Source organism: Esox lucius, chromosome 9 (genome assembly GCF_011004845.1).
Source record: "Esox lucius isolate fEsoLuc1 chromosome 9, fEsoLuc1.pri, whole genome shotgun sequence".
In the NCBI taxonomy this organism is placed as follows: Eukaryota; Metazoa; Chordata; class Actinopteri; order Esociformes; family Esocidae; genus Esox; species Esox lucius.
The window spans coordinates 16540715-16565345 of record NC_047577.1 but is presented as its reverse complement, the minus strand read 5'-3'; the positions used below and the strand labels follow the sequence as shown (position 1 = coordinate 16565345).

At 43.6% G+C, this 24631-nt stretch overlaps 1 protein-coding gene across 5 annotated transcripts; it reads left to right on the top strand.

The window, feature by feature from the left end:
• Positions 1-209: 209 nt before the first annotated feature.
• Positions 210-24631, top strand: LOC105021624 (sphingosine kinase 1). Of its 5 annotated transcripts, none has more exons than XM_034294010.1 (6): positions 210-435; positions 2596-3072; positions 11865-12014; positions 18230-18324; positions 18610-18725; positions 19994-24631. In XM_034294010.1, the coding sequence occupies exons 2-6, from the start codon at positions 2643-2645 to the stop codon at positions 20850-20852; spliced, it is 1650 nt and encodes a 549-aa protein (XP_034149901.1). In that variant the 5' UTR covers positions 210-435; positions 2596-2642; the 3' UTR covers positions 20853-24631. The 5 variants fall into 5 exon arrangements, with proteins under 5 accessions (XP_034149901.1, XP_019905334.2, XP_034149903.1 ...); XM_034294012.1 differs by lacking the exon at positions 210-435 and having other exon boundaries at positions 2340-2738; positions 2866-3072; XM_034294011.1 differs by lacking the exon at positions 210-435 and having other exon boundaries at positions 2340-2738; positions 2861-3072.

Below are 24631 nucleotides of genomic sequence, written 5' to 3'. Positions count from 1 at the left end.
GTTCACCAGTCAGTTTTGTTCACACATGGTATCAGTACATGTTTTTCTTTTTCAGGAAGTGGACGTTTTGCATAACTTTGTGAACAACCCCAAAACAACCACTTAGCATTCACTAGCCACCGATGACCTCATTGTGAAATAACAGTCTGTGTGTGGTGGCTACAGAAAGTAGTTTGCATAGAGCCAGTTTGAAGTCACCAAAATCCGCCTGGGGTTTCATCAGTATGCAGTCAAAAGAATCAATGCTAGCGCAACAGATGACTGAATTTAGTTTGATGTGATTTTTAAGTTTGGTTCCACTTGCAATGCAGCCTTTGTAGCTCCGGCAAACCCAGGTTCAAATTAATTTGGACAATGCTACTTGTGCTAATTACAGGCTGGGAATAATGGCTTGCTGTGAAAAATGACTCCAATGTCCTCCAAAAACAAGTCAGGGTAAGAGAAATTTCACCCAAATATGAATCTAGGTTGAACTATCCCTTTGAGAGTTTTGACTTATCTCACCGTGGCTGCATCATTGCTTACTTACTGAAAGGGGCCAATGGAGAGTCTAATTAGTCACAGCCCACGTTACGTTCGCACCCTGTGTTTTGGGACAGTTGTGCAAATAGCTCCAAGAACGTGTTCATTCAGGATTTAGCCAATATGTGACTACCTGCAAATCTGTGACTCAGAAATAACAAATATGCAATAAAACCTAATGTTATCAAAATCTACGTTTATCAAAAATATTTTAAAAACAGAAAAGTAAATAAATTACAAATTGGTTTGAGCTTAGGCTGCTAATGAACATGCTATGAATGTAACAACTCGGTATCAAAACAATACTCCAATTAGTAGAAGATAGGACAGTTGGACCGCTGTTTATCTACAAAGATTGTAAGGGCTGGGGAAATTCTGTTTCTAGTCACATATACTGTAGCAGCTCAGTTTTATGTATGTAATGTTTTCATAGTAGCCTATGTCAGTTTCCTAAGCTGGACGCAGACACAGTTTTTGTACTATTTCAGACTAGTCTAGATCAATTTGGCATTTCCCCTGAGATTCGAATGATATGCCAAGTGTGCTTTGCTCTACACTTTTCCGCTCCCCATTTCCTGCCCTCTTGTTGCCCTTGTAAAAGACAAGCCCGTGTAGACTATATTCTTTCGGAATAATACACAACAGTCAAACACTTGAGCCTAATATAAATATGTCAGTACTGCATTCCTTGGCAATTTTCTTTTTTTCTTCTTTAGGAGAGCATCTTAGGTACTGACGGGCATTCGCAATGATTCAACTGCTGTTCCTAGATTTTATTACTAGGAAGCGTCCAGCAAATAATTTTCAAAAGGCAATAATTGCTTAAAGGACTAATACACTATTTTACAACTTGATTTTAAATGGCCACTCATTCTGGAAGAGGTCTAAAAGAAACTATGATAAAACTGTAACAGCCATTACAAACCTCAGCTGACTTTAGCCTTTAATCATTTCGTTCATATGAGTCAGTAATGCCTATAAACATTTCTTTATAATGCTACTGTCTTGATCTATTTTTCTTTGCAAATGTAAAACTATAACAGCGTATTCCGTGTTAAGGTAGACCTCAACTGCCAGTTGTTCAAATGAACAAAACAACCTTTGAACGGGTAGAACAAAACAACTGAACGAAAACTACCGAACGATAAAACTGACCGAGTCAGTCGTTCACGAGTATTTTTACTTAGGCAAAGGCTCAGTGTATGATTTTATCTGTTTTCATCATTACAATAAAAGATCAACTACTACATTAATTATTTTAGACCTACCATGTGTCCATCTGTTACAAACATGTATTTATTATGCTATTGTCTTGATCTATTTTTCTTAAACTAACAGCGTATTATGTGGTTGGGTTGAACTCCGCTAGTCGTTCAAATGAACGAAACAACCGTTCAATTGAACGATTAAACTGAACGAGTCAGTCTTTCACAAGTCTTTTTTAATTAGGCAAAGGCAGCGGCTCTGTGCTTGTTTTCATCTTTTTTTCATGGCATCAGTAATCAACTAACTATATTCATTATTATAGTCTGCGTTCAGTTATCCGTTATAAAAATGTCTTTATGATGTTCCTGTCTTGATCTATTTTTCTCTGCGAATGTACATAGAAGTTGATCGGATAACTGAGCTGGAGGACCGGGTGTGAAGCAAGGGACCATATTGTAGTAATCCGCTATCAAACGTTCGAATGAAATATAAATTTGAACGAGTCAGTAGAAAAAAGGATTCGTGAGTCCTGAGTCACTAAAAAGATTCGTTTAAAATGAACGCAGGACTGCACATCAGCTACCATTATAGTAGCACCTAACCGAACCAGCGGAGGTGTTAATCCTTACAATTTAACTGAATAGCTAGGCTAATGACTGTTCAGTGACAACTGACAAATGGTTTACGGCCCAAAGACTACTTTCAGGGAGAGAAACCTAAACTTGTAAATTAGTGAACTATTCCTTTAATAGTATTTCAACAACCACGCCGCAGCTGAAAGAATCATGTAGACAGTCGCAGTCGCTAGCGCTGCCAACCGTTTGTTTCCTCAGCGGCCTATGACTGTATGCGTTTCCCTATCCACAGAAAGCCGGTCTGCGGATCGTGCCCCTTCCTCCGTATATGAGAGCAGGATGGATACGAAGATAACCGAACCGGACCCTCCTTATCGCAACGGTATGAGCGAGGTTCTGCGATACGGGGAATTCACCTCCACCGGCAACCGAAAGGTGAGGTATGCCTTGAGTTTAACCGAGAGGGACCTCACCATTCAGAAGATAACTTCGGCACCTCTGGAACGGAGCAAGGTGGTTTTCAACTTAAGGGACTGTGTGGGCTCCCGGGCTTTCAGGGCAGATGACAACACCGACTCTGGTGCGTACTTCTCTGCGTATTTCTACCCGTTTAAAAGGCGGTGGATGAGCTCTGGAGTGGCCAGGCAGCGGGTGGAAAGGTGCTTTCGTGTAGACTTGGTCCACGACCTGTGCGCGAACCTGGAGGAGGCAGAGAAATGGGCTCGCACAATCCGCGAGAGCTCTGTTCTACAAAATCATCCGAGAAATGGTGAGAGTTACGGGAAAGTCAACGTAATACCATTTTTAAATTTTTTGTCATCTTAGGAGTGATTGTTAATGAGTTTGTGCGTGTTCATTACGTACATATTTTATTAATGAACTTCGTTTGGGTGTCTAGTTCACACAGAAGAGGTGGTTTTAGGTAGTCTGCTGCCGCGGGACAAGTTCGTCTCATCTATCATGTCATTCAACCTTCTAACTTATGAAAAATTTATTAAACAATACGACTGGGCTAACTGGCAATGGAATTACAGTAACTGCAACATAATCTAAATTGAGCAACATTTAACCGCCTAGAATAAAACAAAGCAGTATCAAATGACAATGGAGTAATACAGAGAAATAGTGGGGAACATGATAATAAAATGACAATAGGCCTAGAAAAACATTTTTGAGTGCTTTTTGGGTAACTTCTATACTTGCTCAAGTGGGAATAATGTACCTACTATAATTAGACGTTTCAGAACAAAGCAATCTCATGCTTTGTTAAAAGAAAAAAGCTCACAAACATTTCAGTCCCCTCCTTAGTATACTGGATTGTGAGGCAGTGGCCCAGATGCGACTTTTTGATTTACAAATGTATTTTTACCAAGATGTAATTATGTTGCAGTCCTACACTCTTGTGTTGAGCGGGACGGGATGGTGCAGTACTTAACTCTACAATGTAATTGTGCTTGCAGAATGGCCTGTTGTGTCTCCTCAGGTGTGGATAACAAACCTGTTTTACAACACAATACCTTTCTACTCAAGCGGGCTAAACAAAAACAAGGTTCCGGCAATGTAATAAGTGGGTCATGTCGTTGTCTCTATCTTTGTCTGTAGATATGTAAACTCTCATTGTGTGAAGTCATATATACACACTGTTTCCAACACATAATTTGATCAGCTAAAATATTGCACTGGTGCTGACAACACTCCAACATCAAGGGATAGTTTAAGAGGCCACTCCACCGTGAAGCCAGATTGAGGCGGTTGAGGCGGTTGTCCTTCTGGCCTGATCTCCCATCTCTGCCGTGAAACTCTGAAGCGGCGGCCGCTGGGTTCTTGGTCACCTCCCCGAACGAGGCCCTTCTTACCCTGTTAGTTTGGTTGGACGATCTGCTCTAGGAAGGTTTTGGTTCCAAACCTCTTCCATTTCACAATGTTGGAACCCACTGTGCTCCTGGGAACTGTCAATGCTTTAGACATTTATAAGGAACCTTTACCAAATCTATGCCTCAACACAAATATGGTAGGTCTAGGGGGAGTCCGTTGGACTTCATGGCTTGGTTTTTGTTCTGACATGCACTGTGGTAGGGGATATAATCATATGTGCTTTTCTAAATCATGTCCAATTAATTGAATCTGTTAGAATTGGACTCCAAATTCTAGAGAGATTTCAAGGATGGTTAAAGGACACAGGATGCATTTGAGCTGCATTTTGAATGTGATGGCAAATGGTCTGATTTAGAGATGTGCAGGTCAGCTGTTTTTTCTACCACATCCTCCCTCAACTCCTTATAACCCATTCACAACTGTCAACTATATGGATGCAGAAGGATTCTGAAGTCTGCATCCAACCCAAATATAGGCTGTAACATACAGTTCACACGTGAATCGCCCTGTAAGCCTACTTTCCTGATGAGCAAAACTATGTCAAGAAAGGGACACAAGTATATTTGTCATGTTATCTTAATCGCTTTGTAAACGTCTGAGATGAATAACAAAACCAGGCAAATACTGGCTATAGCCAGATATAACCGCAGGGCCTGTGGGATAGGAGTCACCCTGCGCATCACTAGTATGAGATATTTATCTGTTTGTTTGTTTTTTTGGGACAGCAATTGCTACTTAGCATTGGCTCGCTCAACTGCCTCAGACTTTTCATACTGGATGGACTCCGGTATATAGACTGTTCTTTGAACTGTAGCAAAAATAAAATCACCTTCACTTAAGATACTGCAGCTTCTGCACATATCAGGGTCATGTTCTAAACAAGCAAGCAAGTCAGCAAGTTTATTTATATAGCACAATTCATACGCAGAAGCAATTCAATGTGCTTTAGAAATAATAAAGAAAAATATACAAATACTATAGAATAAAAAGCAAATACCAGAATAAAAACATCAAATAGGAAATTCAATGTGCTTGACAACAATAATAAAACAAGGGGGACTCTAACCACCTTAATAATAAAAAACAATTTACATAAAATAAGAAAATAGAAACAGAATAAAAACGTAAATGGTAGATTCCATGAGGAAGCTTTAAAACTAACAGTGTTGTTAAGTTTAAGTGCTCAGTCATAAGCATGTGAAAAGAGAAGTGTTTTTAACCTGGATTTAAAAATGGATATGTTTGAGGCACGTCTAAGATCTTCTGGTAGTTTATTCCCGTTGTATGCAGCATAACAGCTATGTGCAGCTTCGCCTTGTTTAGCTGACCTGAGTTCATGGATCTAAGAGCCCTGCTCGGTTTATAATCTTCAAACATATCAGAAATGTATTCTGATAGTGTTCTGTGATCCACAGTGTCAAATGCAGCACAGAGATCTAATAGTACCAGAACTGTTTTTATATCCGAATCAGTATTTGGCCATATATCATTTAAGACCTTTATCAAGCAAACAACAAAAAATTTAACATGCAACAATTTCAAAGAACAGGCTGTCAATAGTGACCTGTGGGATGTTGTCCCACTTCTCTTCAATGCCGTGTCAATTCATGTCATACACGCAGCTCCGGACAAGTCCCAAACGCACTCCAAGGGTGACACGTCTGGCGAATAGGCGGGCCATGGAAGAACATTTCTGCTTCCAGGGACCGCTCCTCGCGGTGCATCATCATGCTGAAACAGGAGGCGAACGGCATGACGGTGGGATTTTCTCATGGTATCTCTGTGCATTCAAACTGTAGTTTGTAACATGTCATGGTGTTTGTCGTCCGTAGCCCAGGCCTGCCCATACCATGACCCCATCGACAACATGGGGCACTCGGTTCACAATGATATTCCAGACAACACCGTGCTGCCATCTCCCCAGTAAACCTGAAACCGGGGTCCTTCCCCGTAAAGTGGGTTACACACATACTGCAGTCGGGCCTTAACCCCAGTGTACCCTAGATGGGCATTCCATTGTTCCTCATGTGAAAACTGTCCAGCTACCTGGGGCACGGTTTACGTCTAAATTGGAGTTGTCAAACACAAACAGACATTCCGTTATCTGGTGAGCTTTTTCCCTCTATGTATTTGGCGTGGCCTGTTTGTTTTATGCAGATTTTTACTCTATGAAGAGAAGTGGGCCACATTAGCAGCTCAACCCAATCAGAGCAGCGGATGAAAAATGTGAAAGGAGAGAGTAAATCAGCAGCAGATAAGAAAACAGCTGATAAGACAAGGTAGACTACTCCATAAAGAGCATATAGGCTAGAGAGGAAGTACATGGATAGGAGCTTCTGGATCTTTAGTAAAGTACATATATATTTTCAAAAAAATTCAAGAAAAGACGCAAGTGCAGGAAATCTGTACATAAAACATTTCTCCAGATGTTTATCTTTGGGGAAGCAGTTTAAAGGCTTCATTGCAAAAAATCCAACTTTAAAGGGAAAATCTGGGATTGGTATATATGTGACCTTAAACAAGAGACACTTTCCTGTGGAACCTGACAGGGTGGCAATTGAATGTGGACTGAGGTCAATCAACCGCATTGTATCCTATTTTGCAGCCATGTTAACAATGCAGGGAACCTAGAAGGAAAATGCCTTCCTTCTGTAGATTGATCTTCCTATCACACTAACGGCACAAAAACAGGGAGCTTATGACTGAGGTACTGGCAGTTGTTTTATATTATCAATTACAAATGTAAGCTATTGAAATTCTTTTGCAGTCAAGTATTTCTTTCTATGCAATACATTCATGGCTGTGTGAAGCTACTTCTAAGGATGGGTAGAAGTTAGCTGTTGTACAATCTTACTACAACAACAATAGCATTGCCCTCTGTGGGATTCAATTGGAGGCACCAGAAAGGGCAGTCAACACTGTTTTTTACAAAACAGGTAATTTACAGGGACGACAATATATATTGCAATTCCCATTTACAGAAATGTTGAATATTATTGCACATAAATAAATGTTGAATATACAGTCATAATGTTTTTTGTTGAGTTGGAGTTGATAGGGTAAAATAATATAGTTTTCAGGTATATCAAATATTACCAATACTGGTGAAACAGATCCACAGACCACAGATTTACACCATGAATATGGTGATGGATTATTCCCAGTGCTATTGGACATGGTTTACTTCTAGTTTTTCTTTAAAATAGTAGCATGTTGTTGTCTTCATTTGTTCAGATCAGTTCTTCTACTTCTGAGCAGAAGAGAAAGAGAGAGAAAGTGCGTACCAAAAACTCTTGTGAAATCCCTGTGAAGATAGGGTTTGAAAAAACGCTATTAAATCCATGGGAGTCGAGGTTTAGTTACAGGAATGAGGTGGGAGTGAGATTTAGTTACATTTAGGTTTGGGACGAGAATTAGTAGGTTGGGGTCAAGGGTTAGGTTAAGGGTTAAAGAAATGCATACTTTTTTTGGGTCCCCAATTGGAAATCCTAAAATGTGTGTTCATTTCACTCACCCGGCGGTGAGTCTGTATTCCTTTTCGTTTTAGACGTTTATCGAAATGAGCCTTGACTAAGCCTCTCTTCTGAAGGCCACTCGGTGAAGATAACAGAGAGGAAAATACAGCACGCACGCACACACACACACACACACACTGAATCAAATCAAAATATGAAGTTAATCAGAAAAACATCATTTATTTTGATGATGCAATGCTGAAACTATTTCCTATCAGTTTTCCCACAGCTTCCCGTAAACTACAACTCATTGAATGAGCGCTGAAGCACGTTGTTTTTAGCGATGAAAAAAGTGAATTGTCTGCTCACAACTTGCTATGATTTTATTTTTATGATGTTTTCTGTTATGCTAATGATACTTCCACATCAGCCAACACAATCTATTACAGTCTATGTGGTTGTGGGTTTTCATAGCGGGTAGCCAGCTTCCTTCACACAGCTTTATTTTGAAAGGCTTAAAGGCTTACTACCTTTATGTTGACTTGCATGTTTACTGGCAATTTAAGCTGCAAGTCTTTAATTAAATATATCTGGGTAATATAATTAAAGTATCAAATGCGACAGCCTTGTCTGATGTCCGTTTTAGTTCATAGAACTACAAGGTTGAAGGGTTTTATTTCAGACTCAGTTTTCTTCCAACCATCTCACCCCACTGCTGAAAATACCCAAGAGACACCGCTCAGGAACGGATTGACAGGCAGTGGTGAGACCCCCCCCCCCCCCTTCTCACGATGGTTCTTGCCTCTGACTTCCAGTCCATGCTTCACTTTCTCCAAAATGTAATTGCTTTCTTGCTCACCTTTTCTTTAAATTCGGTCTCTACCCCCTCTCCTTGCTTTCTCTGTATGCCCTTTTTTCTCCATTCTGTCACAGTATTTGTCAGTAAAACCAGCCACTACAAGGCATCTCCAACACACTCTCTGGTGTTGGTCAAGTCTGGTTTGTAGCAGGTCTGTTTACTCGCTCAAACACACTGCTGTGTGTACAGTCCTCAGCTTTGTGTGCTTGTCTTGGTGAGATACGGTAAGGTACAGATAATGACAGCCAGGACGGTTCCACTGTCAGTCAATGAACATACAACCGCTTGAGCTGAAACAGAGCTCCACTCAATGCTGTGCAAGTTTGCTATTCTAAAATAGCGCTGTAAGCCGGAAACCTTTCCCTTTCATTTCAACTAACTGGTTGAATAGCTGAGTAGTTATTTCATTATATTTAAATACAAATTGTTCAATTTCCTGTTTTAATTGTACAGCTACTTGTAATTATAGTTTTAATGGATTTAGTTGGAATGTCGCTCGGAGAACAAGCGTTTCTTTGGGATTTTTCTTTTCTGTCACAACAGTTCTGTAGTAATAGGTTTGGATACAATCAACCCTAATCATTGCCATGTTTACCTTTCTACATCAGTGCATTTGTTGTTTTTCTGTCTTTCGTTACAGTTTTAATGGATATCAGTATTGAAGGATAACCGCACCACATTCACACATTAATCATTTAGCAGACACTTTCCACTACAAAAAGTGACTTTTACTTTGGAATCTATTTATGTGTGAACAAAGGAAGCAGACTGGTCCTATTATAATTATTAGTGTACGCACGTGTGTGGTTATGGCGGCCATTTAACATAACTTTTCCTCAGAATTGACTGAAGAACTCCGTCACGGCATCTGGCCAGCCTTTACATTTCCTTGTCTATTCTAAACCATTCTTGTGTACTTGAGTGTTTCAGTCCTGGAAGGGAAGCAAAGTGAGCTGAACAAGTTTGGTGGCAGGGTTGGAATGACTATGGGTGGAGTGTGAGGACAGTGCTTTGGATGTTTCCTGAATGAGGTCATCCGCCAACATCAAACCTAATTGGCAGGTTCTGTTTTTCTAAACGACTGTCTACTGTCAATGTGCATCGCAGGGCACAGCATTACAAGTCGGGAAAAACCAGCTTGCTAGCAGTGTCACCACTCACCACCTTTCAGTGTTATTCTAGTGCTTTCCTGTGACAGCCTATACCCTTTGTAGGGAATAGGGTGTACCTCAAGCTCCGGTCAAAAGCAGTGCACTATAAAGGGAGTAGGGCATAATTGAGAACGCAGATTTTTGATGTAGTGAAACAGGATGTAATATGGAACGGAGTGTGGCAGTCTGACAGATTGAGCCAAACAAACCTACCAATTACTGGGCATTTGGCAAATCGGCTCAGATTTGTAGGGCTGATTTGATTGGTCCAAAGAACCAATTAGTTAAAGAAAGACCGTGGGCTGTCTAAAGGAGGTGAGATGGGGGAATGTGGTGTTAGCAGCCCTGTCTCTCCTTGCCTCCTAGACAGATCTCCCAAAGGGGGAGAGGGGAGGGAGAGGAAGGGAGGAATGGCCACACAAGGCATTGATACCACCTCGCTAGCAGTGTCTCCACTCAACACCTTTCAGTGTTATTCTAGTGCTTTCCAGTGACACCCTAGTCCCTTTGTAGTGTACAACTACCTCATGCTCCGGTCAAAAGCAGTGCACTATAAAGGGAGTAGGGCGTAATTGAGCACACAGGACCTGACGTAGTGAAACAGGATGTAATATGGAACGGAGTGCCTGCTTGACCTGCCGTGTTGCCAGCCTTTTAAAGTGACTCAGTGTTTGATAACAAAAGATTCATTTGGTTACGTTTCCTAGGTAGCCTTCATAGTTAATGTCATGAATTCATGACGTCAGCAGAAATAGAAGTCCCAGATGGAACGCACAGTTTAACCAAATTAGGGGAATACTACTTACGTTTAATTTGGTTGAATTTATGTTCACCTTTTAATATATACCAAATTGGATTTTCATTTTCCCCTTTTTCCTTTTGGCTGACGTTTCCAATGTATCACGGACCCCTCCCAACAAGCACTGAGGTCCTGAGAAGAGGGGGACGCCTGGGCATTGCCCCAGAAATCGTCTGGCACGGGTCCAGCTGGCTTGGGCCCCAAACATGCCCTTTTTCTGCCTTATCATCATTACCTACAAGGCATGTCCCATGCGGACCCATTGACACTTCCTGTCAGCCCCTCTGCCCATTCGTTCGCTGTGAACCCGGCTGTGAATGAAAGTCTAACGTTTTTTTGTCAGCGAGATGCAGTGGTTAGGGTCAGGAGTCTTTCCAGAACCAACTACCTTTTTTGATAACTACCTTATCAAAAAAAGTTTCATCTGTGAGAGACTTCATCCGACAGACAACGTATGTCATTGGCACATGACACATTTAGACAAAACCAAAAAAGCACGGACCCAAACAAACAGTGAAAGCCCGTTAACAGTCTGGTTTCTCTGGAATTCAACTGGCATTATTCATTGTGTTCATTTCCCCATAGTGGTTCTTTTGTTCCGCCCATGCCATGGCTGCATTTCTAGAATCATTATTGTGACTAATGAATCATGATACTAGATGTTGCTGTCTGTTTGTTTTGGCCTGGTGTGGTCGGTCTGAACAGATGCGTGTCCCCTTAACAATCACATCTGAGCATGCCCAGTAGGTGCCAGAGCGTCAGGGCTTGCCATGCCCTTAAATGGTCATAATTGTGTCATCATCAAAGGTCAACCTCTTCGTCCTATCCTGTTGCTGTAGCATACTACGGTACTACTGCAGTCCAGTCCCATAGACTGAATAACTGCATACCATTTGTTTATAAATCTTGTCTGCATGAACTAGCATCATATCATACTTCTCTGCCGACCTACACATTCATACATTCACAAATTCATACATTCACAAATTCATATATTCATACATTCATACATCACTGGTGCCCAGCTTCCTGCCACCGTAGACATCCAGCACAAGCGGTGTGCGCCCAGGGCACGCAGGATCAGCGGGGACCCTGCACACCCACGCCACAAACTTTTTGCCCCCCTAAGATCAGGCAGGCGGTACAGGTCTCTTGGTTCCAGCACCAGCAGGCTCAGGAACAGTTTCCTCCTATCTACTGTAACCCTGTTGAGCTCTGTGACCCAGAGAACTCTGTGAACTTTTCGACCCATCACTTACCATACCCCCCCTGCCCATCTAGAATGCCATTTAGAATTGGCATCGGTAAAGTTGAATCTGATCTAATATTAACATCCTGTCAGTAGGTTGTGTATTTGTGCGTGCGTACTCCTGCCTATACGTTCTCTTACCAGTGATGTGGTCCTGTCTGTCTTTGTTCCAGGGGTTGTGTACAGCGAGGTGCGGCGTCCCTGCAGGGCCATGCTACTGGTGAACCCCCACAGTGGAAAAGGCCAGGCACTCAGCCTCTTCACCAGCCACGTCCAGCGCATGCTCAACGAGGCCGGGGTCTCGTACACTCTGGTCGTTACCGGTGAGTTCAGGCCCCGGAGGACGCCAACGCGCAGGCACACACACGCTCGAGAACGCTGCCGTTTAAACTGAAAGCATCCTTCAGGGCACATCTTTCACCGCCGATGGTCTGGAGCAGCTGGCCCCCAAACCCCCCCCCCCCCCCCTGTTCTTCTTTGTCTACTTCCCTCACCCCATGGGTGTAAATCCTCTGCCATGTTTTTATGGCTATCTGTCACAGGCATTAATCTGTCCACATATATCGAACGCTTGGGTCATGTTTTATGAATTTCAACAAATCTCTGTGACTCTGGTTCACCATGATTGTATGTTATAGGCCAAATTGATGGGGTAATAATCATGATGTGTGTTTTCATGAGTTGATATGACTTCCAAGCCGTTTTGATGTGGTAGTTACCATAATGTGTATGCTGTCTGGGCCTGCATTTCCAGCCTGTTCCCAGGTCAGTTCGAAACTCCTTTGGTCACTGCTGGAATAACAACGCCTATAAATCTGAGATCAGGCCTTTCCTTTCAGTCTACTGATTTGCTCTCCACTTTCACTGTTCAATCACAACAGCGTCAGATAGGACAGAATTTTAAACCTTTACTTAAAACTAAGAGAGTGAGAGAGACCAAGAGAGCAGTCTTCTTAATGTTCACCGAAACGTAACTAAATATTTTCAAACTAGACGAAAGGGTTTGGGAATTACCCAGGGCAATGGGTCTCGCCACCTCATGCCATTGTCATGGTAATCCATCAAACATCCTGCAGCCCTGGCTATGCATTAACAGGAACTGTACTGGGAAAGGATAATGCGAAAAAGAAAAACATTACCAGTGGCTCTCTGTGAAGCCAAAGCCTGCTAGCCTGTCAGACAGTTAGCATGGGGATGCTAATGAGAGGCGACAGGCCCATTATGAGAGCCGTGGTTGTGTGGCGGAGCCAGAGGGAGGTCGGGATGAGTCCAGAGCCTGGAGAGAGAGGGAGCAGTCGGCCATGAAGAGAGGTTGGCATGAGGGTCTCTCAGCTGTCTCTCTCTCTCTCTCTCTCTCCTTTGACCTTTCTTTCTGCTTCATTCTCTCTCTCACACATTTGCTCTCACCCTTTTTCTTCTCTCCTCTCTTGTCACATTCTCCCTTCCCGCCTTGTTGTGTGTGTCGCCCCCCCCCCCGTCCCCCCCACCCTCCCTTTAAGGAATGGCACAATTAAACGAGTCTGCAGTCTACACTCATTCGTAATCAACTCCTGAAGTCATGGTTGTTCCATTTCGGTGCCCCTGTATCTGATACATGAGACAACGGCCCCAAGTCCTCCCTTTCTGCTGCCTTTCCATTTTCCCCCATTGTTTTCAACAGAACAGGAGTCGAGCACAGATGGAGGAGAGAGAAAGAGGTGAGGGAGCCACTGCAGGCTAATAAAAAGGATACGTTATTGTCGTTTTTCCTGTTGCCTTCTCACCTAAATGTCAGCTCAAAGAGGAAGCCACCTAACAGAAGGAAAGCATCTCTGGCAGGATGTTTGAAAACCCCATCTTCCCAGTGTAGGGTTTGCACTGTTACTTTTCTAAAATCTAGAGGTTTTCCAGAAATCCAGGTTGGAATACACCCCGGATCTAGCAGAAAAAGTGGGAAATACAGTACGGAATCATGTCGTGTTTTTGGAAAGCTACCAGAATTTGTCGGCCCTTTCTAGTAAGACAAACCCCAGTTGTGACCCGTGTAGGCTCCAACGAGCTGGGTCGGTTTCAGAACCAATCAGAGAATGTCATGTGGCCCATAGTGGACAGAGGAAGCCAGACAGTGGTCGACCATTGAGAGTCAGTTTGAGAGCTCAGAGATGTTGCATGATGTCGTCTTCCCAGGGCAGTGGCTTGACCTAGCTCTAGATGGTTTTGGTACAGTGTGGTATTATGTAGCCCGTGGACCGTTCTCTATGGACGGTCCTCTGGGCTGAGAGCATGCGGTCGGGGCAGTGGAGTGGTTTCTTGTGGTTCTGTCCCAGGGTGCTGACAACGCTGCCACAATATGTCTTCCAGCTCCTAGCTGGTTTGACTCATCTACACACACACACACACACACACACACAACAGCAGGCTTGGTGTGTACCCTACCACTCGAGCCACGTCTACTCAACCCCTGTTGTCCCAAAGACACAAAGGCATTCAGCCTAGCCATTGAAAACAGGATAGTCATACACACACACACACACACACCATGCAGGCCTTGTGCTCTCCTGGACCATTTATTTCGTCCTTCTCTGCTAATTTACTTCACTAAGTACTCCTGAAAAAAAGGGTTTCAAAAGGGTTCTCCGGCTGTCCCCGTGAGAGAACCATTTTTGTTTCTAGGTGAAACAGTTTTTGGTACCTAAAAGGATTGTACTTGGAAGTATGGTTATCCAGAGTGCCCTCTTTCAATTATTATCCAGAGACTAAATATATAGTGTATTTAGTGGGGCAACAAAGAGTGCTTTGAAACCTGCCCTGACAGGCAGTACAGAGAAATCTATAGTCATCTGAAGACACACACCATGTGGAGAACAGTATAGTCTCTCAAACACACACGCTCTCCATCTCCAGCCACAGGCAGGCCAGCGCCATGAAAGGAGTGTCAGAGAAGTGACTTAGGGCCTCTTTACACCACTATAGATTTTCCCAAAATGTAATGATGGTTGAGCAAAGGAATTATTTTGATTACAGAAATGAATGTTTAAAACAAATTGGAAAGTAAAAAGCTTTTTGTGGCCCTTTTGTATCCTATTTTTGCCAGACCTCGTAAGCGGAGTCGGCCAAGAACAGTGAGTCTCTTACTGAGTGAATGCCCGCCCTCCCGGAAAAGTCAGTTATCGTCACCTATATTGATAGTGTTTGTATCAATGTCATTCACTAATGAAATAAAAACTAGTAAGCCTATTACTGGCTAATAAGCTGTTCAAACGGCCAGTGGCAAAAGCCATACAGTTCATAGATGCTATTTGTGGTGGAGGAAAACTTCATAAGAAACAGTCAGTTTCGAACAATGCTTAATGGTGTCTAGCGAAATATTCAAACTAGTCGTGATGTTACTATGTGACAACATCTAATGCTGAGTTGCTATACTTACTACAGGTTGCTATATATCACTGTGATGTAGTGGTGAAAGACACTGCCACTCATATGGGAGATCTGGGTTCAAATCCAGTAAGGACTAACAACTTTAATTGCTAGCTGGCCGAACTAGGCTTTCCTGGTTCCTTTTCTAGTTTTTAAAGGATAATATGAAATAAGGCACTGTTTCTTTGTCATTAACTCTGGCTGTGTAGTAAGGTCTCAGTCTGCAGAGCGGCAGAGCTGGGAACAGGCTGAGCCCGCCGATCAAGCTACACTGAACAGTACTGCAATGCGCCCAGCATTCCCCCACACACCCCCATCAGCTGCTATCTGTCACCCTAAACGATAAAGGGTTAACGTCAATACCACCATGTCCTGCTCAGCAAGACTTAGAAGTGGATCTGTGTGTGTGTGTGTGTGTATATATAAAGTGAGTACACCCCTCACATTTTTGTAAATATTTTAGTATATCTTTTCATATGACAACACTGAAGAAATGACACTTTGCTACAATGTAAAGTAGTGAGTGTACAGCTTGTATAACAGTGTAAATTTGCTGTTCTTTCAAAATAACTCAACACACAGCCATTAATGTCTCAACCACTGGCAACAAAAGTGAGTACACCCCTTAGTGAAAATGTCCAAATTAGGCCCAATTAGCCATGTTCCCTCCCCGGTGTCATGTGACTCGTTAGTGTTACTAGGTCTGAGGTGTGAATGGGGAGCAGGTGTGTTAAATTTGGTGTCATTGCTCTCACACTCCCTCATACTGGTCACTGGAAGTTCAACATGGCACCTCATGGCAAAGAACTCTCTGAGGATCAGAAAAAAATAATTGTTGCTCTACATAAAGATGGCCTAGGCTATAAAAAGACCCTGAAACTGAGCTGCAGCACGGTGGCCAAGACCATACAGCGGTTTAAAAGGACAGACCTCGCCATGGTCAACCAAAGAAGTTGAGTGCACGTGCTCAGCATCATATCCAGAGATTGTAGGGGTGGGGGGTCAGCCTGTCAGTGCTCAGACCATACACCACAAACTGCATCAAATTGGTCTGTCCCAGAAGGAAGCCTCTTCTAAAGATGATGCACAAGAAAGCCCCCAAACAGTTTCCTGAAGACAAGTAGACTAAGGACATGGATTACTGGAACCATGTCTTGTGGTCTGATGAGACCAAGATAAACGTATTTGGTTCAGATGGTGTCAAGCGTGTGTGGTGGCAACCAGGTGAGGAGTACAAAGACAAGTGTGTCTTGCCTACAGTCAAGCATGATGGTGGGAGTGTCATGGTCTGGAACTGCATTAGTGCTGCCAGCATAAGGGGAGCTACAGTTCATTGAGGGAACCATGAATGCCAACATGTACTGTGAGATACTGAAACAGAGCATGATCCCCTCTCTTCGGAGACTGGGCCGCAGGGCATTATTCCAACACACCTCCAAGACGACCACTGCCTTGCTAAAGAAGCTGAGGGTAAAGGTGATGGACTGGCCAAGCATGTCCCCAGACCTAAACCCTATTGAGCATCTGTGGGGCATCCTCAAACAGAAGATGGAGGAGCGTAAGGACTCTAACATCCACCAGCTCCGTGATGTTGTCATGGAGGAGTGGAAGAGGACTCCAGTGGCAACCTGTGAAGCTCTGGTGAACTCCATGCCCAAGAGGGTTAAGGCAGTGCTGGATAATGATGGTGGCCAAATAAAATATTGACACTTTGGGCCCAATTTGGACATTTTCACTGTGTACATTGTGTACTCACTTTTGTTGCCAGCAGTTTAGACATTAATGGCTGTGTGTTGTGTTATTTTGAGGGGACAGCAAATTGACACTGTTATACAAGCTGTACACTCACTACTTTACATTGTGGCAAAGTGTCATTCTTCGGTGTTGTCACATGAAAAGATATACTCAAATATTTACAAAAATGTGAGGGGTGTACTCACGTTTGTGAGATAAGTTTATATATTATATTAATGCATTCAAGGTGTACCAGCTTTGCGTAGGCAAATAATGTCATGTGAGCACTCACATGTGATAAGAACACACAGGCTCCATTTGAGTGCACTTTGTTCTCAGGCCCAGCAAGAGGGCACAGAAAGTACAGACCATTCTGTGTCCAAATGAACCCTATCATCTACATAGTGCAATACTTCAAAACAAGGGCACTATATAGGGAATAGGATGCCGCTTAGGACTCGAGACAGGTAATCGGAAGCCTCCCCTGAGGGAGACACTCTCTTTAGTTGTGCATACACCCAGGGAAACAATAGACCCATGATACCATAGACAACCTACCCATTGTTCTGTTGGCTGCATGGAAGAGGACACGGAGATGGGGTTTCTTTTGGAAGGTGACTGCCAACATACAGGAAACCGTTGAGTTTGTCAAGGAATTATTTTACCAGCCTTAATAGATCATTGAGACATCAACACAGATCTCGCATCAGGTGGCTTTTACACACAATGAGCCTGGGATATGAAGCATTCAGAGTGAAATATCTGTCATCATTTAATTTGAGGAGATCTTACGGCGGAGGGTTGGCTTCAAATTGGGGTTAGACACACAGGGGAGAGTTATAGGGAAGGTGCTGTGGATTTTGATTGGTTGTGACATAAGCCAATGAGTCTTTTCATTTGTTTTATATTTTACCCTTGCCAGGTTTTTTCTCCCCAATTTGATAGAATCCAGTTTGTAACTAAAGCCCTGCCTCATTGAAGCAACAGTCCATCCTTTAACCAAAGGCAAGGAACACCCAAAGCTGACCTGGGATCAGCATCACTCAGGAAATCCTACATCTGTTGAAATGTACAATATGTTGATTGTCCGAGTCCAATTTGATGAAGTGCTTTAACGTAATTTCCTCTAGGTGATGTATCATCTCTGCTCTAACGATATGGGACCCTTGTGGTGTGTTAAAAATAGGTGGTTTGTAATGTCCTCATAGAAATGTCTGACTTGATTTTCCTGAAATGTTTGCTTTTAATGCAGGTTTATCATTCTGTGTGAAACTGAGTCAAAATAACATATAGCATTGGTTTTCCTTTCTACTGTGCTTTTCAACTCGCACTTCAATGAAATAACCCTGAAGTCAAAACACTGCATCACTAGTACACACACAAACAATTCTGCCTGGTATGCTTTCAGAGCGCCAAAACCATGCCAGGGAGATGGTGAGAGAGGCAGACCTGTCCCAGTGGGATGCCTTGGTCATCATGTCAGGAGACGGACTACTATTTGAGGTAAGGTGGAATTCACTGAATGTAATATTTACAATGAACAAAACTATAAACGCAGCACTTGCTCCCGTTTATCATGAGCTGAACAACAAGATCTAAGACTTTCTCTATGTACACAAAAGGCCTATTTCTCTCAAATATTGTTCACAAATCTGTCTAAATCTGTGTTAGTGAGCACTTCTCCTTAGCCGAGATAATCCATCCACCTCACAGGTGTGGCGTATCAATCGGTTTGACACCCGCACTCTGATTGGTCTGGTTGACCCTGTCTCTGGGTCTTCCCTGCAGGTGGTGAACGGCCTGATGGAGAGGGAGGACTGGGAGGAGGCCATCCTGACACCCCTGGGCATTCTGCCGGGGGGCTCGGGCAACGCCCTGGCAGCCTCTATACACCACTACTCTGGGTAGGCAGCAGACCAACACCCATTGCTCAGATGTTTTGTGTGTCTGATTAGTGATCATCTCAAAGAAAGGTTAAAATAAGTGATTAAGGAATTAATAAGTTATTCCCAGGGTTTAAGTTATTAATCAGACGAGGTGGCAGTTGGCGGAAGCTAGCTAATGGCTTTGTCCCAATACTTTTTTTATTTCCTTTGTGTGACTGATCAGGTATGAATGGATTGCAGCACGAAATGCATTGCTCAGATGTTTTGCGTGTCTCATCAGTGAATCAAAGAAAAGCATGAGGTATCCAGTTAGGTGACAAATATACTTGCCGAAGTTGGGCAAGAAGCATGCCCTATAGAAGCCCTGCGTGATGGCTCACATCCTGGACGACTCTACAGACAATCCCCAGAAGAAACAGAATGTAAACCTTCTGCTGCCTTAACACAGTTCAGCGCATCGTAACGCACTGCACGTAGGTCTGTCAGCATGTCTGTCTGACTTAGCTTACAAATTACAGATATTACAGAAACCCTGGTCAGTCATCCACACAATGACAAGAAGGACCCAGTGTGTTTTGTTCTCTCTGCCCTGCAGGGGGATCCAGAACATTATCTGTTTGCTCTGTCTGATCACGAGTGTTTTTGTTTATTCTGCTGTCACTCGTTGCTTGTCCAATACTAAACAGCCTGGTCCAGGATTAGTTTAGGCCGTCGGCTAAAGCAGCTAGACTGGTTAGTTATGCCTTGGGCGGTGTGCATTAGCCGGATGGCTCTAATAGTTAATAGCTGAAAGGACCCCCTCTACTCTTGGTGAAGAGACACTTCACATCCGTTTCCCATAGAGATACAAACAACAAAGCTCATTAGAAAATGACTTGAAAGTGAAGATTTGTAGTGTTTATCAGTGTCAACTCAAGGTTTAAAAACATGATGAAATGAAGTTGCACAGCTACATCAAGAGGTGCTCGACTAATGAATTAGGCTACAATGGATCAGTATGGTTCTCTACAAGGGGGGACCCAGGTGGAAGGGAGCTCCGCTGAAATGACATTCCCTAATTGCCTGGGCTGCTAAACAACAGCTGGCTGGGTGGAGGAAGCGGGTTTGTGGGGCTGGGTGGGTGGGGTACCATGACCTTTGCCCCTCCTTCAGCCCCACCCCCTATCCCAGCCAGGGCTGGTCTTTTGTTGTCTGCCCGTCCGGGCCCATTATGTCGACTTCCCTCTAACTCTGCCCCTTTTTCTCCCTCCACCTCGCCTGCCCCCCCCCCTCCCCCCCCCCGACAGGGCCCAGCCCGTGTCGAGCGAAGAGCTGCTGGTCAGCTGTGGTTTCCTGCTGTGCAAGGGCTTGGTGTCTCATATGGACCTGGCTTCGGTGCACCTTAGCTCCGGCCCCACCCGCCTCTTCTCTTTCCTCTCGGTGGCCTGGGGCTTCGTGGCTGATGTGGACATAGAGAGCGAAAAGTACCGCCACGTCGGCGCCGCCCGATTCACCCTGGGCACCCTGGTGAGGCTGGCGTCCCTCAGGGTCTACCGGGGCCGCCTGGCATACCTGCCAGCTGATGAGGCGGAGCCAAGGGGGGAGTCTCCGCAAAACCAACGGCCGTTCTCCACCTTCTGCCCCTCCGACCTCTGCCGGCCCTCGGACTCTGTTGGTCAAAACACCTTCCACAACTCCTGCAACTCCAACAACGCCGTCAGGATGAAGACGTCGGAGCCTGTGCCGCCTAATGCCACCCAGAAGGGCCTTCCCGACTCCCTCCTGGTGCCTCTCGACCAGCCAGTGCCCAGCGACTGGGTGGTAGTGCCGGAAGAGGACTTTGTCCTAATGCTAGCCGTGTACCAGTCTCACCTGGCCGAGGATCTGTACGCGGTACCAGACTCTACGCTCAATGACAGCATCATCCACCTGATGTACGTCCGTGCTGGCATATCCCGCACGGCCCTGCTGCGGCTCTTCCTGGCAATGGGGAAGGGGACCCATCTGGAAAACAACTGCCCCCATTTGGTGTATGCCCGGGTGAAAGCCCTGCGGCTGGAGCCCTTCTCGCCCAAAGGAGTGATCACGGTGGATGGGGAAGTGGTGGAGTACGGCCCCATCCAGGCCCAGGTACACAGAGGATTAGCCAGGCTCATCGCCAGATGACGAATAAGCTTGGACAGTTAGCATTCGAATGCTACGCTAAGAACTTAAAGATCGTGTTATTTAGTGTTTGCTACATGACGCTATGCTAACAACTGGCATTATCCTTTTCAGGTGGGTAGTTAAGGCATCTTCTCAGGTTTGATGCTTTGATTTGAAGGTTCGAATTGGAAGTGAGTAGCAAAGCTAGAGTTCTAAAATTCACAATGGGTGGTATTTTATTTACAGAGCTGAACGTTCGCAATCTCCAATGTTCCTCATTAGTTAGCATTTTGGCTATTCCAGTTGGCATCTCACAGGTTAACAGCCAACCAAGGCATTTTATCTCCCACTCCACCCCCAGCAAAACACATCCTCCCTACCAGGGGGACATAAGTGGTAGGGATTGACGGACAGCAACATCTCAAGCAGTCAGTCCTGTGTTTATGTCTACTGGTGATCATCATCCTGCTGTGGCCGAAACTGCCATCTCAAATGACTATTTATTATGTGCCAAAAAAGGTTTATACTGATGCCTTCACTTCTTCCTGCTCTGGATCGGACATATGAAGGACAGTCTGCACGCAATCACCGGTAGCACAACGTGACCCAGCTCATTTGTACAATTAGGGCACTGTTCCCGTAAATCGACCCAAAACCATTGGTGTTCAATTACATTAGGAATTGAGTTGTTTCTGATTAACTGAAAGCTTGAATTGTGAGGGGAAATAGTTCGGTCCTTGACCTACGCATCGGTCCCCACCCCTGACCACGATGGATGACATGTAGAGCCTGTATCAGGCCTCCAACTGCAGTCTCCCCCTTCCTCCATCCTTTTATGGTTTCATCCATCCAACCCTCCATTCCCTCCTCTTCTCAACACTGCAGTGCACCAAAGGAGGCCCGGCTCTTTCGTTTCTGCGTGCAGCCAGAGCTGACACCCCAGCAGTACTCACACAACAACACAGCCCCCCCCTCTACTGCCTCGCCACTCAGCCATCATTATCCAGGGGCTACCCATCGCAAAGCTTTAGGCACCAACACAGAAAATAACACAGTAAGATCATGGGACAGGTGCAAGCAAAAGACTAATGCTAGCTGGCCTGAGTTTACCCTCTCGTCACAGCGGTGGTGTTTGGAACGAGGGCAATTATTCTGCCTTAAACAACTGGTTGGGAGGGGCCACTTGGCTGATTAAACAGCACACTGCTCAGAACGACGGCAGGGAGAGTATTGACTTGTTAAATGATGCATGAGGGGACCAGCAGTCAGTGTAGACCGCGTCCCAAATGACACTCTTTTCTGCACTACCTTTGACCTGGGCTGTGGTTGTATGTAGTGAACAAGGAGACATTTGGTATGCGCCTGCAGTCTTGGCACACTGTTCAGGAGAATTAACAGAATGTTTAACTTTCTGTCCCGACAAACACTTTGAATGTAAGGGAATGTTTATATTCAAAATGTTCATATTTCTCACCCCAAGGTATCCCCTTGAGAATGTTGATAGGCCTGGGTGAGCAGTGTTTTTCAAGCCACAAAGCCGAGTGCACATTTGAGACACTGACATTTTCCTTGTCACCAAAATGTCTCCCCTTGGTGGGGTGATTTGATATGGCTTTTTCGTTGTGTGGCAACTGTCCTCAAATTAGGCTAAAGATTTTACCTTTAAAAGTAAAATGTTGCATGTGAAAGAAAGCAACTCGGCAATGACGTTGGAATTGGGATTTACTGCGTTTTTAACATTTTAGGTCATGAGCTCATCTGGCATTTCCCCTACTGATTAATTGATTGCCATTTTAAAGCAGCAGTGCAGGTCTCTCACTGGGAATCAATGAAGCGTCATGAAGCGGAAAAGGGAGGCAATATCAAGAAGCACAAAGGCATCAGTTGGTTTCACGAGATCTCCTTGTCAGGGCAGCGAGCAGTGAATATTTAAATACATAGTCTTGAACATGTTTTATTCTGGAAATGTTTTTTTTCCAAGTACTGTACAAGCCATAACGTTGAATAGAATTCTATTTGTACTTAATGTGCCATTTGTCTAATTTGTAAATATAGTGGAGTATTCAGATTTCTATCACCCGAAACACACACAAGATGAAAATACATGCACAAATGCATGCCAACGCACTGAGCTTGTTTGCATAGATTTACATGTTTGTGCTTTGGGTGAGAAATAAAACAATATTAAAGCACTACCAAGAATTTGAGAATTTGGTTAAACTTACTGTGGATATTTTCTCAAATTTGACTTGTGATGATTATCTATATGCACAAATGAGGTGTTCAAATATAATTTTATTACAGTTATTGTCAGACTGCAGGGGAATATCTTCATGAGAAATTATTCTGAATTGTCAATATCAGGTGTTTATTTCTTTAGTCAACTTGAGCTTTAATTATTTTCCTAAGAAAAGATGTTCTAATACTTAGCATGGGTCACGTGTTTTTTCCCTCACCTTTCACTTGGCTGGAGAACTGGGCCCTACCCATAGCCTATGCAATGTCTGGCAACTTGGTGACTGAGTAGACATTTTAACAATTCCTACAATCAACATTTTTCACTTCAGGTCTGCACATTGAAAAGTATGATTGTTTAAAACTGTATGGTGGAAGCTAGCAGCCTTTAACATGGTCATTGGAGGAAAAGAAATTGAGGGCACATTTTTGAAGATTATTGGCCCACATTCATGAAACGTGTGAACGATCAAATTTGTAAATGTTCCTACGGTCATTTCACCAACAGAGCTGGTACTCATCAATATTATCGATTATAAAACGCACGTCTGGTCGGAGACCGTGTAAACGTCAGGAAATAAGATCATGCTTCATTTGCAATAAGACCATCATTATCACGCTAAACAATTGTAACAGCCTCACAACAACAACCACAATTATAATTATAGGTAATATAAAATAGGATGAGGACGAACATAACACATACAAACGTACCACAATATCAAATATTGTATCACTACCGTAGGCTATATTGTAGAGAATGACAAATGGTTAATTAGCCGTTTCACGCTATAAATTATGTTGAAATCTGTCAATTCATAGGTTGCTATATCGCCACACCCGCATAAATTACGAGGGATATGTAAATAAGGACAGGATCAGCACATTCTTGCGTCCACGGCTTTATCAATCTGCGATTACATCTACGCTTATTTCGACCACATGCGACAGTTTCGTGAACCACACTTGAGGATCGTCTCTCCTAACGTTCGAATTTGAGATCTTTTCTGAGGTTTCATGAATGAGGGCCACTGTGTTAAGTGTGCCTTCAATTTATTGTTCCTTCTTGGTAGAAAAAGGATGGTGTATGGTATGGCACAGTGGGTTGTAAAGACTGCTTTTATTATTTTTTACCAATTATAACCAATCTTTCACAAATCTGATTTGTCAAACAGACAGTTAGTGGAAAACAAAACCCTAAAATGGGCTGCCTGTGTGAAAACAACGATGACGCTCAGAAGCCTTGAATTCTGATACCCGTTACACAGTGGATTCATGAGGAGACCTGAACTCCCATAACCAATTTCTATTTTGACTGAACGCTTAAGTGGAAATGTTTTGGGGGTCAATCCTGAGACACATACCCTAATATAGTCCATTGTTGATAAAATTATTTTAAAAGAATTAGTCCGATATTGTCTACCAAAGATATCGGATTTGTGACGTTATTTAAAAACTTACTGCTGCTGTCTGACATTGTTTTGTCTGTTTTTCAGGTGTATTGGGTGAATGATAGGTAATAGCCTAGTACTTTATTTTTGAAAAATCTTGATGTTTGATACTCT

Bases quoted from the DNA above. Each gene is read 5' to 3' on its own strand.
- LOC105021624 (XM_020049775.3), top strand. From the start codon at position 2,568: ATGACTGTATGCGTTTCCCTATCCACAGAAAGCCGGTCTGCGGATCGT. The intron at 3,073-11,864 runs GTGAGAGTTACG...TCTTTGTTCCAG, and splicing joins ACAAAATCATCCGAGAAATG to GGGTTGTGTACAGCGAGGTG. The intron at 18,325-18,609 runs GTAAGGTGGAAT...TCTTCCCTGCAG, and splicing joins GAGACGGACTACTATTTGAG to GTGGTGAACGGCCTGATGGA.